This window comes from Entelurus aequoreus, linkage group LG26 (genome assembly GCF_033978785.1).
Source record: "Entelurus aequoreus isolate RoL-2023_Sb linkage group LG26, RoL_Eaeq_v1.1, whole genome shotgun sequence".
In the NCBI taxonomy this organism is placed as follows: Eukaryota; Metazoa; Chordata; class Actinopteri; order Syngnathiformes; family Syngnathidae; genus Entelurus; species Entelurus aequoreus.
Window position 1 is genome coordinate 11,116,512 of NC_084756.1, and position 20,551 is coordinate 11,137,062.

Here is a 20,551-nt window from a genome sequence, read left to right on the forward strand (position 1 = left end):
CTCCAAGTAAGATTGCATCCAGCTCAATGAGGTTTTATCAAATCCGATTGCTTTGCGCTTATCCAACAGTATAGCGTGGTTGACTGTGTCAAAGGCCTTCTGAAGGTCCAGCATGACCATGCCGCAGTATTTGCCCGCGTCCACCTCATATTTGATGTGGTCGGTCAGATAGAGAAGGCATGTGTCAGTGGAGTGGTTAGTTCTGAAGCCGGATTGGAATTTGTACATGAGTTTTTTAGTGGCAAAGTATCTATCGACCTGTTCATAAACTATTTTTTCCATTACTTTCGAAATGGAACTGAGAATAGAAACAGGTCGGTAGTTATCAGGTTCTAATTTGCTTCCTTTTTTTAAAAAGGGGAGTTACTCTCATACTTGCCAATCCTCCCGAATTTTCCGGGAGACTCCCGAAATTCAGCGTCTCTCCCGAAAACCTCCCGGGACAAAAATTGTCCCGAAGATCTCCCGATTTTCAGCCGGAGCTGGAGGCCACGCCCCCTCCAGCTCCATGCGGACCTGAGTGAGGACAGCCTTTTTTCACGTCCGCTTTCCCACGATATAAATAGCGTGCCTGCCCAATCACGTTATTCCATACGAGGCGTCCGGCATACCGCCGATGAGCATGGTGCAAATGGAGAAGATCTTCTCTGCGTCCGTGTTGGCGCACACGTTGCCAAAGCAGACGCTGGTCAGGCTGCTGAGGGTGAAGTAGAGGGCGGCGATGTACGGGCCGCCGACCGTGTTGTTGACGTAGGGCATCTCCAGGCGTTTGCCCAGCTCATGGAGCCATCCTTGGGGCAGAGACGGGAGGACAACAGGGCCACAAGAGATAAATTGTATTATTATGTTTATCTTACCTAAAAATAAATGTATTTATTTTTAATTTTTTTAAAAACTAAATACATTTTTACTATGTTTTGCTAAAAACATCAAAATTAATTGTATTTTTATTTGTATTTTTTCTGACTCCTTATTGCATCCAGCCATAGAATTATACATTAAAATAAACATATTTGAAATAATTAAATTTAAATGATCATAATAATTCATTTAAAATGACCATATTTAATTATTAAAATAATTGCTTGTTTATCAACAACTTTAGCATTTTATTCATTACATTTTGAAGCTCTCAGAAGCCAAGTTATGTTATATTCCTTAAGATTTATTTATGCAAGTTTGAAGTATCAATTAACTAAACACAGTTTTGTTTGCATATTTTCAGGATGTATATATATATATATATATATATATATATATATATATATATATATATATATATATATATATATATATATATATATATATATATATATATATATAAAATACTTGACTTGGTGAATTCTAAATATACATGTAAATATACTCCTCCCCTCTTAACCGCGCCCCCAACCACGCCCCCGCCCCACCTCCCGAAATCGGAGGTCTCAGGTTGGCAAGTATGGTTACTCTTGCTGTACAGTAATCTATATATTTATGTCTGCACCTTATTGCTCTTTTATCCTGCACTACAACGAGCTAATGCAACGAAATATCGTTCGAATCTTTACTGTGAAGTTCAAATTATGAATGACAATACAATAGGAAGTCTAAGTATTTAAAACAGTAAAACACGTTTTTTGGAATGTACTAAATATAATATAGAAAGACTGACTATGTTGGCAAAATTTGAGGGTACTGTGGATAGGACGCTGATTAATCTTGCGGACACTGAACATGGAAGGGAAAATAGTATGGGAGTTTTTGAATAATACTGGACTCAAGGAGAGACTGTAATGTAATTATAAAATGAAACTGACGGTGGCAGTCATGCAACACAGATGGATGCCAGCTGCCGTAAAATTGAAAAGAAGAAGACGGAGAATCGCGCATGCGCACAAACAACGTTGTGCGGGGCCTTGCGACTGCATTCGCTGCCAAATTACCGTGTTCTCATTATGCTGTACTTTCAACCGTGTTTATGCATGAATAATCGCCCGTATCGTTTGTAGAGATAAAAGCCAATTACGTATAGTAACAGCCCATTTTGAAGGTGCACAGAGAGGGTTGGAAGCAGCCCGGGGACACAAGAGGCCGCCATGAAGCTGACGGACAATGTGCTACGGAGCTTCAGAGTAGCGAAGGTTTTCCGGGAGAACTCGGACAAAATAAACTGCTTCGATTTCAGTTCTAATGGCGAATCAATCATATCAAGCAGCGATGACGATTCTCTAGTCTTGTACGACTGCCAGGAGGGGAAGTAAGTTGCAAACAGCATATTATGACTCATGTTCTTTTAGTTAGCTACATGCTAACGATGATGCTAGGTAGCACGCCTGTAGATTATGATAGTACTGCTTGCAATTCCAATATAAACAACATTAATCATAATATCTTACGATTCTGACGCATGCATTTATAAAATTAGGACATCGATATACCACTACAAACAAGTATGTGTGTACAATATGAGAACAACAACAATTTATTCACATCCACTATATTGCCAAAAGTATTTGGCCACCTGCCTTGACTCACATATGAACTTGAAGTGCCATCCCATTCCTAACCCATAGGGTTCAGTATGATGCCTTGTTGCAGCTATTACAGCTTCAACTCTTTTGGGAAGGCTGTCCACAAGGGTCTGGAGTGTGTTTATAGGAATTTTCCACCATTCTTCCAAAAGCGCATTGGTGAGGTCACACACTGATGTTGGTCGAGAAGGCCTCCATTCTAATACATCCCAAAGGTGTTCAATTGGGTTCAGGTCAGGACTCTGTGCAGGCCAGTCAAGTTCATCCACACTAGACTCTGTCATCCATGTTTTTATGGACCTTGCTTTGTGCACTGGTGCAAAGTCATGTTGGAAGAGGAAGGGGCCCGCTCCAAACTGTTCTCACAAGGTTAGGAACATGGAATTGTCCAAAATGTTTTGGTATCCTGGAGCATTGAAAGTTCCTTTCACTGGAACTAAGGGGCCAAGCCCAACTCCTGAAAAGCAGCCCCACACCATAATTCCTCCTCCACCAAATTTCACATTCGGCACAATGCAGTCCGAAATGTAGCGTTCTCCTGGCAACCTCCAAACCCAGACTCATCCATCAGATTGCCAGATGGAAAAGTGTGATTCATCACTCCAGAGAAGGCATCTCCACTGCTCTAAAGTCTAGTGGCGAAGTGCTTTACACCACTGCATCCCACGCTTTGCATTGGACTTGGTGATGTATGGCTTAGATGCAGCTGCTCGGCCATGGAAACCCATTCCATGAAGCTCTCTGCGTACTGTACGTGGGCTAATTGGAAGGTCACATGAAGTTTGGAGCTCTGTAGCAACTGTCTGTGCAGAAATTCTTTGCACTATGCGCTTCAGCATCTGCTGACCCCTCACTGTCAGTTTACGTGGCCTGAGTTGCTGTTGTTCCCAAACTCTTCACTTTTCTTATAATAAAGCCGACAGTTGACTTTTGAATATTTAGGAGCGAGGAAATTTCACGACTGCATTTGTTGCACAGGTGGTATCCTATCACAGTTCCACAATGGAAATCACTGAGCTCCAGAGAGTGGCCCATTCTTTCACAAATGTTTGTAGAAACAGTCTACATGCTTAAGTGCTTGATTTTATACACCCGTGGTGATTAGGACACCTGATTCTGATCATTTGGATGGGTGGCCAAATACTTTTGGCAATATTGTGTACATGATAAAGCCAGTATTATCAGACAGGTCTTGTAAAGACGATTCCAGTGATATAAGTGCCATTTTCCTGTGACAAGAAAAATATGAACTTTTTAAACAGGAGGAAAAGCAGTAATTTATGTTTAACTTACACAAAGTCAATGAGGCTCAATGTTTTGCCATTTTTTTTAAACATTTTTAATATTTACTCCATTTGAAAAAAGTTGATTTTACTAGAAAGCTTGCCAAACAAAGAGACAGGAAAATAGGTTTCACAGTCACTGTGTATTTTTAGTTGATTCAATTCATGAAATTAGCGTTTGAAGTTACTGCTGCCTGGACTGGACTTATGAGTCACAAAACAAGCAGGCACTCGCGGGTACAAAAAATCAGTGTGCGAATCGATCAATTTAAAAGAAGATTGATTGACTCACAAGAAAATGTATGATTTATATTATAATAGAACTTCCAGTGAACATTTTACTCAATGTAGATTTTTTGCAAGGAAGATTTGTCATGTTAACCTGCCAAACTTTGTCAGAGCTTTTTGGCGCGAGTACTTGTTCTAGGGTTTCCCCCGAATGTAACTGTTTGTGGGGTACCGCCACAGCAAAATTAGAACAGCCACACCTTAAAAAAAAATATATATTTTTTTTTAAACCAATCAATATAATGTATTGTAACCTCCAGAAGAAGTCACATGAAGTTTGACGCTATTCTTAACTTTAATTTCAAATTTTATGCTAACAACCGTCCCAATTCCAACGCATATTCCCTCCCGTGCACACGTCTGCCTTTGTGCTTCACTCCCAGACACATAACACTTCCTCATTGTCCGCCAACCCACTTACAGGCGCTGACAGTGTGTTCGTGATCCTGGGAACAATGAACAACAAATCAAAACCACATGAACATAAAACATTACCACCTGCAGGTCGTTACAGTATGAATGGCTATATATTGCCTACCTATTATTTGTGCACTATTCACTAGTGACACACCAAAAACTTGGCTGCCGGAAAAAGACTGACCATCGAAGCAGCGCTGCCGAAACAGGATGTTTTGACGACGTAGTGGATAAGCACAGGATTATCTGCAATGTAGAATAGAATAGAATGCCTTTTATTGTCACAATACACAGGTAAAATGAGATTAAAAGCAACTCCAGTATCAGTGCGACAGTCTATAAATATGCAAAACATAGGTAGGAAAGAAAATAAATAGTGCAAAAAGAGGTGAGGTGCCCAGTCCAGTCCTGAGAACGAATGTTCTGAATGTGTTGTTTAAATATTATACTATATAAATATATACAGAAGCATTCAGACTGTGGGTGGAAGGAAAAAAAAGAGGTGTTAAACTATAAAATCAGTGCGTATGAGAGTTCACCGTGGTTATGGCTTTAGGGAAAAAACTGTTCTTGAGTCTGTTTGTCTTAGACCTGATGACCCTGTAGCGCCTTCCTGAGGGCAACAAGTCAAACAGATTAAAGCCAGGGTGGGAGCTGTCCTTGATACTGTTGGTAGCTCTGCTGAGTTAGCAGGAGGTGTAAATGTCTGTCAGGTAGGGGAGAGGGCAGCCGATGATCCGCTGTACTGCATTTACCACTCTCTGAAGCCTCTCCTCGTCTGCAACGGTGCAACTGCCGTACCATGCTGTGATGCAGTATGTCAGCAGGCTCTCAATGGATGAGCGGTAGAAGGTCAGCAGCAGGTTGGAGTCCAGGTTGTACTTCTTGAGGAATCTCAGGAAGTGCAGCCGCTGCTGAGCCTTTTTAGTGTTATCTGACCAGGAGACGTTGTCAGAGATAAGGACGCCAAGAGACCGGAAGGTGTGGACCCTCTCCACACACTCACCCTTGATGTAGAGGGGGGCTAGGTCAGTGCTGTGTTTCCTGAAGTCGACGACAATCTCCTTGGTTTTCTTGGTGTTCAGAGCAAGGTTGTTCTCTGAGCAGCAGTCTGCCAACTTCCGGACCTCCTCTCTGTAGGCTGCCTCGTCCCCCTTTTAAAATGAGTCCGGACGACACTACGGTGGTCGGACTCACTAGGCAGCATATCTGCGATGTGGACCTGCTGTAATATATCCGAGATATACTCATGGGCAGTGATCTACAAAATTGAGGCGGGAATCTTTGGGCACCTCACGATTTGATTACGATTCAATTAAAAAGCAATTATTGGCGCATCTTTAATTTATGTATATTGATGGAGTATTACATTTATTTTTGTTTCACTGAATTTGCGTTTATCACTTGCATCTTACAAAAACAGTGCATTTGTAATAACAGTTAAATAAATTCTCATCACATTTATTAAAATAATGGAAATGCGTGCAAAACTGAAACATAAAAAAACTGGTCAAATTTCTCTGTGAGGTGGCTCGCTGCAGTCAGCCACATTTTAGAACTGTCTGCATTACTTTATTTACAATAAATAAATCATCGGTTATTGACGTTTACTAATTGATTTTATAATTGTCCATGTCCGAATTGCGATGCATCTAAAAATCGATTCCCCCCCCCCCCCCCCCCCCCCCCCACCTCTACTACAAAATGTGCAAATATTAAGAGAACAGTGGCGGCTTTTAAGAAGAGAAAGTCCAACTTTGGCAGAAGCGTGAAGCAAGTGCGGCGTCATGCTCGCTGCAGCTAGCTTTTCGTCTGGGACATCGAGGGACCAAAGTAGAGTCTCTAAATAAGAGTACAGTCTATAGTTACACCAGAAAAAGATGCTAGATTTGTTGCTGCTCGTTTTTAATAAATAAATAAAAAGTCACAATGTCATCTGAAAAATTCTCAACAAATTACATTGTACAAAAAGCAGCAATAACTAAAAATAGAGTAAAATGATAAAATATTTGTTAATTCTAATTAATAATTTATCATTTGTTTTAAATGTATGTTTACATTTTTTTTAGTATTTAAGAAAATCATCATAGCAAATGATGAGAATTATACGATGACATCATGGTGACCACATTCCCCACCGCCACAGTATTTTGGCAATGTAAGGGAAACCCTGTGTCCAATCAGAAAATGTTGATATTTAGGTTGAACTACAATATCCAATCCAATCCACTTTATTTATATAGCACATTTAAACAACAAAAATGTTTCCAAAGTGCTGCACATAAATATTAAAAACAAGATTCAAATATTATCCTTAGCTCCACCAATGACTGAATTAAAAACACAAATAAATAAATATAAAACCAATATAAAAATAAATATGATTAAAAACGATTTTAAAGGGTAAAATCTAATAAAACAATAAATGGAAATAAAAAATGAAACACACAGAGGACCACACAACTCACGTAGTGTTAAAAGCCAAAGAATAAAAGTGGGTCTTAAGACAAGACTTAAAACACTCCACTGTGGGAGCAGTTGGAACATGGAGGGGCAGAGTGTTCCAGAGCTTAGGGCTGACCACAGAGAAGGCCCTGTCTCCCCTGGTTTTAAGTCTGGTCTTGGGCACCACGAGCTGGAGCTGGCTCTCGGACCTCAGAGCGTGCGCAGCAGTGTAAATTTGGACAAGGTCCGAGATATAATGAGGTGCCAGTCCATGCAAAGCTTTAAAAGCAAACAGCAAAATTTAAAAATCTATTCTAAAATGGTCATGAGCTTTGGGTAATGACCGAAAGGACAAGATCACGGGTACAAGCGGCCGAAATGAGTTTCCTCCGCCAGGTGGCGGGGCTCTCCCTTAGAGATAGGGTGAGAAGCTCTGCCATCCGGGGGGAGCTCAAAGTAAAGCCGCTGCTCCTCCACATCGAGAGGAGCCAGATGAGGTGGTTCGGGCATCTGGTCAGGATGCCACCCGAACGCCTCCCTAGGGAGGTGTTTAGGGCACGTCCGACCGGTAGGAGGCCACGGGGAAGACCCAGGACACTTTGGGAAGACTATGTCTCCCGGCTGGCCTGGGAACGCCTCGGGATCCCCCGGGAGGAGCTGGACGAAGTGGCTGGGGAGAGGGAAGTCTGGGCTTCCCTGCTTAAGCTGCTGCCCCCGCGACCCGACCTCGGATAAGCGGAAGAAGATGGATGGATGGATGGATATTCTAAAATGGAATCTCAAGAATTGGGGTTATATGCTGGCGTTTCCTGGCCCCTGTTAAAAGTCGTGCTGCCGCGTTCTAGACTAACTGCAACCGGGACTAACTGCATTGCAGTATTCCAGGCCACTTGAAATAAAAGCATGCACGACTTGTTCAAAAAGGTTAATAGATAAAAACGTTTTTACTTTTGCTACAATATGTGTTCTATGTGATGAATAGTGGTGATGAAAACAAAGCGAACGCAGTTGAACTCTGAAAACGGCGGTCCGGTCGCTACTCCCGATGGCGCGATCAAGCCTGAAATGCCTGACCACTGAGGAGAGCCAGCCAGTGGCAAATACACACATACCTAATACAAATAAGCAGTTGTTTGTACTTTGAATAATGCCTTTCTCTTTCAAATCCCACCAGACCCAAGAGGACCCTATACAGTAAAAAGTATGGAGTGGATTTGATCAGGTACACACATGCGGCCAACACAGTGGTCTACAGTTCCAACAAAATCGATGGTATGTTGACATCTTTTGTACAGACTTGAATGTAAAAGATGTTGGCATTTTTGTGTCGGTCACACGTAAGTTAAATTCATGATCTGTTGTTAAATAAGGACTAAAAACATAAGACAATATTGCACCTTTCTTATGACAGCGCAAAAAGTCTTGTTTGTCAAAGCTTTCCCATCAGGTGGAGGTTTGACAGCGATCATATCCAAAACTGCTGACTGCCATTAGCGCTGGCTGGAGTGTCGCAAAGCCCATTTTGGTGTCTTTTTTTATTAATGTTGAGTGAAAATAGCAGCATGTCCAGTGTTTCCCCCAGAAGTGGTGTCTCTCCGGCGGACAGACCGGGGAAGGGGGTGGGTGAGTGTAAGGATCAGTGTAACTCGGCCTGTTGCCATCACGTCTCCACCTCGTCGCTGCCACCACAGCCTGGGGGGCAATAGACTACAGACTGCGGTGAAGTAGGCCGGCTTCGTCGCGTGAAGAAGCCTATAATTTTTGGTTGTGCTTTCCGCTCCATTTGCTGAATGGCGATATACGATATATATCTCGATATTTTTTCCGTAAAGTAAAAACAAAACAGTCCTAGATACCTGAGATACTAAGTATGTCATTATTATGACTTAGTAAGACAATATTGTGACTTAGTAATTTACTAAGTCAAAATAATGACTTACTGTAAGTAAGCCTTTGCAATAAGCGTTTGAAAAAAATAGTTAAAAGTGGGGCCACATGCTGTCATATTTTCAACTCATCATGCTTAATTTATTACAGCATTTGGGAAGCCTGTAGTTGATTTGTATTATGTAAATGTTATATTTGTATCAACATGTGATAGCAGGGACCCTGCCATTCAAAACTAAGCTGCTACATTACTAATGATTAATGTAACTACAGCTGAAAAAATAGTACAATAGAAATAGGAGAGACTATTCATCCCTGAACACCACGGAGTTCATGTAGGCTTTATGATGCAGTTACCGGTACATTATTATATCAACTATCAGAGACAGCTTCAGGAAACTCTTTATTTAACATAAAGTCGTTTTTTGCTGCTTCAACACAGCTCAATCAACACAGAAAAAGGTAAAGTGAAATAACTTAGTTGTTAACTGTAGGTCAATAATGCTTGTCTTTCTCTCAGACAGACAGGGCTTTGCTTTTCGTTACACACACGCACGCACACACACCGCAAAATGAGCTAACGTTACGCTAAAAGCTAATTAGCCTTCACCTCAAGGACTGCGAGCGAGCTGAGCTGCCGCTTATGTTTCTAGAACGTCAACGGGCTCATAGTGATGTTACTAGTAGTTGACTGGCTAATCTTTCTAAACTTGTGACGGCCGCAGTTCAGACATCCCTGTTGTAAAGAGTATTTGTTTGGTATATTTTCGCATCTAAACCTTTTTAATATACGGACATCAAATAGTAGCCATATCGAATGCTTGTCCGCCATTTGGTTGAAGCCCAGCAAATACCGTTACTATTATAGCCAAGTTTCAGTACAAGTTGCGGACAAAAGATGGTTCAAAAAAGGAACTTTTGTATTTTAGACACGTCATAGCTACTGGGTTGGAAAACATAAGTTATCTAATCAGACATACAGCAATCAAAATACACATCAGCACAGAACTTGAATGCTTGCACTGCGCAAAACGATTGGTTCTGTTACAATTTGAAGAAATAGGGTGATTTTTTTGTCACATTTTTGAAGAAATATGTTCGATATATGTCACACTTTTCCTTTGTACTGTCATGCATGATGCCCATATCTATTTAGTGTAGTGTTTTTTTATGTTTTCAGGATGCTTTGACTGGATGCATATGTTTTTGCTCACTCTGGTCTGAGGTAGTTGTTTGTACAGTTTTCGGGTTTGTGATTATGCCCCATACAGGAGCTAACTGTACAAGTAACTGCCTTGCCCATGGCTGAGTGCTCTCATCTCAACTGAACAAGTGACTGGCTGCTTCTTTGCTTGTCATTCATCGTTTATGTACTGTATACGTTGATCTCATATATACTTATTTTGCTGTTTCTTTTGAAGATACAATCAGATACCTGTCCCTTCATGACAATAAATACATCCGCTACTTCCCTGGGCACAGTAAAAGGTAAGGAGTGGAACCATTGCGTTGCATTGATCCATTTGTTCTTATGTCCACTGTTATGTTTTGTTCTGTCCAGAGTAACCTCCCTCTCCATGTCTCCTGTGGATGACACATTTATTTCCGGTTCCTTGGATAAAACCATACGACTGTGGGATCTGCGCTCTCCTAACTGTCAGGTAACACTCACTCACTTGTCCATAAACTGGTCATGAAATAAAGTACTGCGCAAGTAACCTTCTCTTACTTGTGTGCAGGGCCTCATGCACCTCCAGGGGAAGCCAGTGTGCTCTTTTGATCCAGAGGGTCTCATTTTCTCCGCTGGCATTAATTCAGAAATGGTTAAACTTTATGATCTGCGCTCATTTGATAAGGTGACTGTGGAAACAATAATGATGTTGCAATGTCAAGTATTGGGGGGAATTTTAACTTTCTTTTTATCCACAGGGTCCCTTTGCCACATTCAAGCTTCAGTACGACAGGACATGTGAGTGGACGGGACTCAAGTTCAGTAACGACGGAAAGCTCATCCTTCTTTCCACAAACGGCGGTGCTCTTCGGATTTTGGATGCCTTTAAGGGAGCGGTGCTACATTCCTTTGGGGTAAGGAGAAGATACGGCGCAAAAATGATCAGTTTGTGCAAAACAAGATTGTTAGTTGACGCCAAGTCAGGTGAAATTATTAAACATTTGCAGGTGGACGGTAAACGGGAATGATATGTTGCCACACAATTTTTAAATACTGTATTTACCACAAAGTGTTTGCTTGTGGGATATTTATTTCTCCCAACGCGGTAAGACATCAGGATTTTGCTTTGGTAAAGTGAACTTGCATAAACCTTTGAAGGGGACATCTGCTGAATTTGGTATTTTCGCACTTTCAAATGTTGTTACAATGTTGGATTCTCAGCGTCAAATCATAAGGTTTGGGCATAAACCCATAAAAAAGGTAGGTTAGGCGATAAAACAACATCAATATACACGGTATCGCGATTGACGCGTAATTGATATCAATACAAAATGCGTTCCAGTAGGGTTGGGTGATATGGACCAAAACTCATCACCCGATACATTTTGGCTGAATACTGATTAATGATGGGTATCGTGATATTTTTTTCCAGGAAGTGAATTTAGACAAAGTCAAACCCAAATATGCATGTCAGGATGTTTTATTGAAACAAATACTTAACATGAGTACATTTTTGGAAATGTTAAAGTTTCATGCATAGATAGATGCACATAAAAATATTAAAAAACCTTGAAAATAATATAAGAATAGTAAAGTATAATCTTAAATCTTCTTTAAAACTATTTTTTTGCTATGTTCAAATTCCCAGTAACAGCAACACAAAAGAACAAAATAAAGTATTTGGTTTAAGCCGCAACTTGAAAATAATTTCCCTTTAAAAATAGCAGGCGTGTTCTTCTACTCTCATTAGTTTGTTATTCAGTGTGTTCTGGATTATTGGCTAGAATATCCGCATGTTCATCAGGTTGTTTTCTTGTACCTGCAGGGATACAACAATAACAAAGGTGTAACGCTGGAGGCGTCATTCACACCTGATTCGCAGTTTGTTGTTATTGGTAAGTGGCTCTCTTTCTATTGCTCTTTATTTTGAAAATGAGACTAATCCTATCGAAAATATGCAATTGGTATAGATCAGGGCTGTCCAAACTTTTTCCGCTGAGGGCCGCAAAATAAGAAATGAAAGCATGTGGGGGCATTTTTGATATTATTCATTTTCAAAACCAATGCAACATATTTATTATTGATTATTATTTAACCTTTAGGGCTTCCCTCAAGTTTGATCCCGGGACCCGGAAGAGTTTCAGTCTTAAAAAAAAATCCAAAGACAAATATTTAATGTGATGTAATTGGAGCCTTTAATAGGCCAATTATGCGTAACAAATTATTTTGATTAATTTTATCATCTTTTTTAGAAACAAATCCCACTAAAATTCTTAAGGATCCAAAAAGCCCCACCGATTAAAGTGTTAAAATAAGTTTTACTTCCCCAAAAAATATTTTAAAGTGCATTATTTAATGTAAAGTAATTGGAGTTTTCAATAGATTAACAATTCATAACAACATTCATTTTGATTCATTATTTTAAATTAAAAAAACAGCCTGTATTGCAGCTTTGTGTTGTTAGTCAACAATGCAACTTTTTCTGGTTACATTTCACCTGTTTGCTCTTTTATTCCCCATTTTTATGTTATTTCCTTTTTTTTTTTAGTATTTTTAGAATTTGCCTCGTTAATGCCCTTGCTGGAAGCAAAAAAAAAATGCAAGCTATAAAAATTAGCTGTGGGCCACAAATGGCTCCCGGGCCGCACTCTGGACACAGCTATAGATAATAATGTAAAACCAAAAGTCTTCACCTTTAATTAAATTGGTAAAACAAATGTAAATGCTGTATTGACAAAAACAAAATAAAATGTGACCCAGAAAGTAATATTTTAAAGCACCTAATTAGGACTGGGATTTTTGGGGTACTTCATGATACAATTCATAATACATGGCTCACAATCACAATGATGTCTCGATATGACTATACTTTTTACTGATATATTGCTCTTAAAAACTGGGTGTGTGCCATCTTAGGCACCTCAACATTCAATTTGATTACAATTCAGGGTGCTACAATTCGAATATTAGATGATTAAAACAATTATTCTGATTTACTCCATTATTGGTGCAACTTTTTCCTCATACAGGGTTTCTTTTCAACAAAGTGAGTTGACAGCATCCATAAAAGGAATAAATATTACACCAAATAATCCAACAGACTTTCCACAGAAAAAAGCTGCTGTTATTACAAAGCATAATGCGGAAATCCCTCTTAGAAATATCACTTCATTTAACAAAAAACCTCTGCTATTTTTTCAGATTTCGATAATAGCAAGTTAAATACAAAACAAATAGCTTATTCTTCTCATTCAAAAATGCCAGTCTTACCAAACAAAATAGTTTACAAATCACTTATTTTGACCTAAAATCATTAGCCTTCAATTCTGAAGGTTTAATCTGTCCCTCTAGGATTTTGCAGGCTTTTTTGTGATTGTTGTGGCAAAAGTTGAATTGTTTTGAGGCTTATTTTTTCAACAACATTGATTCAACTTGTGACTTAATGAATTTATACATTTTTAAAATTTTCCCTGTACTCTTAACCTCAAAAAGCACAGTATTTTAACAAAAATTGGAAAACAAATATTGTATTGACATTTAACACATTTTATACTGCACAGACTTAAAAGTAGACACTAGATAGCAGTAGAAGCACATACTCAGAGTTTATAGTCAAGTTACTGTATTGTTTTAATATTGGTCCATCCATCAATCCACCCATCTTCTTCCACTTATCTGAAATTGGGTCGCAGGGGCGTCAGCTTAAGCAGAGAAGCCCAGACCTCCCTCTTCCCAGCTACTTTGTTCAGCTCCTCCCAGGGGTACCTGAGGCCAGCTGGGAGGCATAGTCTCTCCACCGTGTCCTGGGTCTTCCCCGTGGCCTTCTAGTAGTCGGACGGGCTCTAAACACTACTTTTTTAGGTACTGACTGAAATCTGTCTGTACTAGAGGTGGGAATCTTTGGGCACCTCATGATTCGATTACGATTCAGGGGCTTCGATTCGATTATAAATTGAATAATATACATCTATAATTATTGTATAGTATATTATTATTGTATTGTTAACAAAGAATAGGTTATCTATTCTAAATGTATTACATTTAATTACTGATAATGTGTGCATTCTGTTGAAGTGTACAAGTGTAGCATTTATTAATTTCTTATTTCACTACTTCACATTTAAGATAGCTTAGGGCCGATCATTAGTTTAAGGCAGATCATTAGCATTAATGCCACATTTTAGAACCGTTTGTATTACTGTATTTAACATCCGTAATTAATCGATGTTTGGACGTTTGTCCAAAGATTCATGAATCGCCCACATTGTAATCGTGATGCTTAAGAGAATCAATCATTTTCCCACCTCTAGTTGGTACTACCAGGTACCGTTTCATGTCAAATCAAACGGTGCTATATTTTGATACCTTCGTTGCACATGACATCACATCCGGTTGCAGACTCTGAACTTGCGGAGTGGAATCAGCCGGACTGCGTCTGGGTAATGTTTTAATTGTCCATGCCAACAAAGCAAGAGTACAGCAGGGCTCCACTTTTCAAAAATGCGCTAGCTCAATGCTAATTCATGTCGGGTTTGCCGTAGAGTCGTAGACATTCTACCGATTAAAAGTAGCGATTTAACATGACAATTACGACACTTCTAAATTTGGTAATCAAGACTACAACTAAAATACATGTTACAATAATGTGTGATACGTGCAATATTTGAGATTTAAGCATGGCTCAACAAAATAAAAGACTGGCCAACTTAATGGCAAAGACTACTATGACGGGATGGTCCCCTGCTGGCCTCACTATGGACTGGACTCTCACTATTATGTTAGAGGCACTATGGACTGGACTTACACAATATTATGCTAGATCCACTCGATGTCCATTGCACCGGTCGCCCTAGAGGGGGGGTCACCCACATCTGCGGTCCTCTCCAAGGTTTCTCATTGTCATCCCACTGGGTTGAGTTTTTCCTTGCCCTGATGTGGGATCTGGGGCTGTATTTATCAAGCGTCTTAGAGTGCCATTTTACACTTAAGTCCTGAGAATTTGCGAAATTTAGTCCTACTCTCAAACTTAAGAATAAAAGCTATTTATCAACTTTCTTAAGTCTAAGAATCACTCCTACTCTCCACGATATTTAAGAGACCTTCAGAGGTGTCTTAAGTGGTTAGGAGTTGCCAGCAGGGGATGGCACTGAGGCGAGAGACGTGTGCGAACGTTCAGGGAGCTGAAAGATTTCCTGGCTTTGTTTGATGACGAGCAGCTGATCAAACGGTATCGTTTAGACCGAGCGGGTATTATTTTTGTCACAGATTTAATCATTTTCAATTCCTTGTTGATTTCTGCATGTGGCTGCAGTGGGCTAGTATATATAGAGCCACCCACACCCGTTTCAAATGAGTTGCCTAATTAATGAATTGGAAAGAAGAGAGAGACGTGTGCGAACGTTCAGGGAGCGGAAGGATGTCCTGGCTTTGTTTGATGACGAGCAGCTGATCAAACGGTATCGTTTAGACAGAGCGGGTATTATTTTTGTCACAGATTTAATCATTTTCGATTCCTTGTTGATTTCTGCATGTGGCTGCAGTGGGCTAGTATATATAGAGCCACCCACACCCGTTTCAAACGAGTTGCCTAATTAATGAATTGGAAAGAAAATGTTATGAGAGTAGCGTATGTGTGAGGTGAGTAAAGTCAGTGAGTGTGTGGGCGAGAGAAGAGAGGGAGCGGTAGCGTGAGTGCGGGCGTGGACTAGTTTGTTTTGTATTATTTTGTAGTTTATTGTCAAAATATACACTCCCATTGTCCACTTAAATATTTCTAAGATATTTATTTATTCTTAGACAAGGGATTCCCTTCCGTGATTGGTCATTTCTATGGACACAGAAATGACGTCACCTAAAATTCTGTTTACGGCACATAGTAATGTCGTAATTCAGCTCTGAGTGTGACACTTAAGATTCAGTCCTACACTTCGCTGAAAGTGTGAGTAAGACGCTTGATAACTAACTTTTAAGTGCAGCTTTCAGCGAAGAATTTATTTACTCTTAAGTCAACTCTTAGCAGACTTCTTAGGAATAATTCTAAGAAGCTTGATAAATACGGCCCCTGAACTGAGGATGTTGTTGTGGCTTGTGCAGCCCTTTGAGACACTTGTGATTTAGGGCTATATAAATAAACATTGATTGATTGATTGATTGATACTTCTTGGTTAAGGCAACCCACCGTAGTCTTTGCTGCCATCTAACATCTTGAAATGGCAACTGCATGTACAGTCTATTACACAATATGGGACAGTACTTGCTAATGAGACACAAAAGTGTAAGAACACAAGATAACAACTGGACAGCTCAGTGTTAAGTGTTTTAACATATTTGAAAACACAAACGTACCGGAAATTGGTACCGGTGAGACCAGGGGCCGTACTTATCAAGCTTCTTAGAGTGCCATTTTACACTTAAGTCCTGAAAATTTGCGAAATTTACTCCTACTCTCAAACTTAAGAATAAAAGCTTTTTATCAACGTTCTTAAGTCTAAGAATCACTCCTACTCTCCAATATATTTAAGAGACCTTCAGAGGTGTCTTAAGTGGTTAGGAGTTGCCAGCAGGGAATGGCACTGAGGCGAGAGACGTGCGCGAACGTTCATCTTTGTTTGATGACGAGCAGCTGATCAAACGGTATCGTTTAGACAGAGCAGGTATTATTTTTGTCACAGATTTAATAATTTTCCATTCCTTGTTGATTTCTGCATGTGGCTGCAGTGGGCTAGTATATATAGAGCCACCCACACCAGTTTCAAATTAGTTGCCTAATTAATGAATTGGAAAGAAAATGTTATGAGAGTAGCGTATGTGTGTGGCACACACATACGCTAGGTTACAGCATGTGAGGTGAGTGACGTCAGTGAGTGTGTGGGCGAGAGAAGAGAGGGAGCGGTATTGTGAGTGCGAGCGGGGACTAGTTTGTTTTGTGTTGGATTGGCTGTGTGCAAGCAATCAATAAAGCAAGATTTGCAACTAATCGCCAGACTCATCATTCACTCTAAAGTCGTCCGCTGTGGAGACCCACTGCCGGGTAAAGTGAAGGGTGTTGCCCCGAGCATACATCCTGGAAAAGTGTCTCCCCTGCCTCTTTGTTACGGTCTGGGAGCAGGAAGCAGGAAAGGTGCAACAAAAAGGAAACATTTATTTTTGATTCATTGCCAATATTGTTTGTTTGTTTTGTATTATTTTGTAGTTTATTGTCAAAATATACACTCCCATTGTCCACTTCAATATTTCTAAGATATTTATTTATTCTTAGACAAGGGATTCCCTTCCGTGATTGGTCATTTCTATGGAAACAGAAATGACGTCACCTAAAATTCCGTTTACGGCACATAGTAATGTCGTAATTCAGCTCTGAGTGTGACACTTAAGATTCAGTCCTACACTTCGCTGAAAGTGTGAGTAAGACGCTTGATAACTAACTTTTAAGTGCAGCTTTCAGCGAAGAATTTATTTACTCTTAAGTCAACTCTTAGCAGACTTCTTAGGAGTAATTCTAAGAAGCTTGATAAGTACGGCCCCAGGTGTCAATTCCCAGGTACCAGGAATTAGTACTGTATCAATACAAACATGAAAGGTACCCATTCCTAGATCTGACCCATCATTAGAAATATAGTGTGATCCCTGATCCTCATTTTGCTTCTGTAAAACTTTGCATTTCTCTTCTCGTCACTTTTCCTTTCAGTCCTTCATTTGTGGACAAAACATTGCATTATCATCACAAAGTGTTCAGAATCGATTCTGGATTCAACACGGTTCATGCAATGTATTATTTGGTGTAATAATTAGAATGAATCTTTTTCAAAACAGGTTACAGGTTTGAAAAGATCCTTCTGGTTGCATGGAAATGGCCTAAAAACGTCTTTTTGAAAATTGATTCTCATCTTAAATGGATTTTTGAAAAATATGAATCGATTCAGAATTGGGTGAATAAGAATCGCTATTTGTATGTTAATTTATTTTTTTGGTGCACTCCTACGACCTGACTCCAGACTCTCTTCCACGTACTCCTCCTCCTGCATTTGTTGCAGCAAAAACTGTTTTTATGCCCATGTTGGTGCGGTTAAAAGGCTTTGAAGCTTGGAAGTTAGCGGTGCTTAGCTTGTCTTGCCAGGGATCTTTTGCAGTTTTCAGTTGTCTTTTTGAGGAGTTTGTTTCTTTTTTCAAATACTTTTCAAGCCAGTTATGTCAGCAAACATATCTGAGGTTTTGGTCAGGTTCTTAGGTCCGGAAAAGTGCCAGAATAGTCCAAAACCTGTGAATCAACCAATCCTTTCTTCCTCACAGGAAGTGACTTGAAAATAACTTTTTTGGTTTGAACGTTCACATTTATTGGTTGTCTCCAACCTGTCGCTCCCGAGCTACAACTAACTCGCCAGAGGGTTCTAGAATAGTAACACGCTATTATGCACAGCTATCTAACAAAGCTGCGACACATTGGCTGAACTATGGAATATTTTCAATGGCTCTTTATGTGAAACGAGTACTAATTTGCACAATAGAGTAATGGAACGTAACTCCCGCTTTAGACTAGCGAACCCTGTACTTTCCTAAAAGGACATCAGTACTAATTTGTGTGCTTCATGGGCACATAACCAATCTGTGGGGGTCAGTCAGAATGGTTGTTGATTGGTAGGAAGATTAGATATTTATTTTCCTCATTGTAGACAAGAGTTTGGGTCTGGGTTCTAGCTGTGCCTTTCTAAAAGTCACTCCATTTTCTTTTGAAATCATAACGCTGATATTTTGCAAAGGTTTATACACCGCCAGTATAATTTCAAAGTTGTGTCGCTCATTGTAGGCTCTGAGGACGGAAAGATCCATGTGTGGAACGCCGAGAGTGGCATGAAGGTCGCCGTCTTAGACGGCAAGCACACAGGGCCCATCACCTGTCTTCAGTTCAACCCCAAATTCATGACGTTTGCAAGCGCCTGTTCCAACATGGTGAGTTGATTGTGTCACTATCTCTTTCCATTCAGTATATGATCGCATTTGCGTGCCACTTATTATGCTACACAGTTTGTCCTAAAGACAGTCATGCCATGAAGTTAACTCAAGTTCTCGTATCAGCAGACCAGGGTCAATGTGATATTCAGTTTTAGAAATGCTTAAAGGAGCCATATGTAATGTGGCCAGAAATGGTACTGCAATCACGGTCAAAATTCTGTATTCCCTTCCCCCTCTCCCTGACCGAGGTCGCCAGATACGCAGCCGAATCCAGCTCGATCGACTGGGCTACGCCAAGGAACTTTAAACTTCCACTGCCTCTTATTGGAGGTTGAGGTGCTGGCACGATAATAGCTGAATAGACAAGGGTTTTGTCAATAACACATCTCTAACCAACACATTTGACACAGAAATGAGGCTATATTCAGGAAGAATTACATCATGCCTGCGTACAATATCACAACAATTGGCAATCATATGGTTATTGTCAGTACTATCAGAAAACAAAGCCAAAAACAAACTACAACCAACGCTAGCAATGGTTATACTGGTGAAAATAAGTAATGCATGCTTAGCAGCCTAATGTACGCCCAAAACTAAAGAGGGGACATTTTACCAAGGTATGCCGAAAGGCTACACCAATGATGAATTATTTTATCATGTCAGTTGGATGACACATGGACATACAGGCTAACTAGCATATATTTCCCCAGTTAGCTTGTAGGTCCATGTGTCTTTAGCCGGGCTAGCATGCTAAAGCATTAGATTAGTGTGATGGTGCTTTGCTCCTAAGCATTGGTTGCAGGAACATACTAACTTTGTTAGGCAAGGTCATAGACTGTACTGGACAATATAGTTTACATACCAAATGTCCATTTCCAATATATTACAAGTCATAAGAAAACGTAAATGCCTTCCTTACGTATCAAGGAGTAAGTTAGCAAGTTTGGCGTCAGATGAAAAAAAATCCTCTCCATCTTTCGAAGGCATCCCCGATACAAATCCTGGTTTTGTTCCTGGCTTTGTCATGAATAAGTTGAGAATGGTAACTTTTACATTGACTAAGGTCTGACATGTTTAGTAACTTTACCAGTGGCAGTAGCTAGACCCAAGATGGCGGTGCGTATCTGGCAACCTGGATGTGACACACTCACAGACTTTCTAATTGGTCAAACAGTGGAGGGCGGGACATCGAAATGAAAACAAAAACAATATTTCGGGACTGTAAATCTAATTTTGAAATGAGCATATACCGGCTGAACTACCGTTATCAGTTATAGAGGTATTGGAAAAGAAGATGATTTATTATTGACTTTTTACATATCAAGTCTATTTAATGATGACTTGACATTAAATTATTACATATTATAACTGTTTTGTCCTGAATTGTTTTTCTCTCTTAGGCGTTCTGGCTTCCTACCATAGATGACTAAAGTCCACCAACAAGGAGTAGTACTGCAGTGAACGCCACATTCATGTGTTAGTGAGGTTAAAATTCAAAAATGTAAATATCTTATGTGCAGAATTAGAATTGTGTCTATTTGTTTTTTTATATACATATATTTGTATTCAAAATTAAAAACGTTCCCTGGAAACTA

General features: G+C 39.9%; 1 protein-coding gene across 1 annotated transcript; it reads left to right on the plus strand.

The window, feature by feature from the left end:
• Positions 1-1,827: 1,827 nt before the first annotated feature.
• On the plus strand, positions 1,828-20,551 carry LOC133643517 (WD repeat-containing protein 82). The gene is made up of 9 exons (XM_062038144.1): positions 1,828-2,239; positions 8,121-8,218; positions 10,255-10,321; positions 10,395-10,494; positions 10,573-10,689; positions 10,763-10,918; positions 11,830-11,899; positions 18,808-18,950; positions 20,357-20,551. The coding sequence occupies exons 1-9, from the start codon at positions 2,079-2,081 to the stop codon at positions 20,384-20,386; spliced, it is 942 nt and encodes a 313-aa protein (XP_061894128.1). The 5' UTR covers positions 1,828-2,078; the 3' UTR covers positions 20,387-20,551.

What these genes read in the sequence shown, in the direction of transcription:
- LOC133643517 (XM_062038144.1), top strand. Translation starts at nt 2,079, where the DNA reads ATGAAGCTGACGGACAATGTGCTACGGAGCTTCAGAGTAGCGAAGGTT. An exon ending in TTCCCTGGGCACAGTAAAAG is followed by an intron (nt 10,322 to 10,394) that starts GTAAGGAGTGGA and finishes TGTTCTGTCCAG; the next exon opens with AGTAACCTCCCTCTCCATGT. An exon ending in CAAGCGCCTGTTCCAACATG is followed by an intron (nt 18,951 to 20,356) that starts GTGAGTTGATTG and finishes TTTCTCTCTTAG; the next exon opens with GCGTTCTGGCTTCCTACCAT.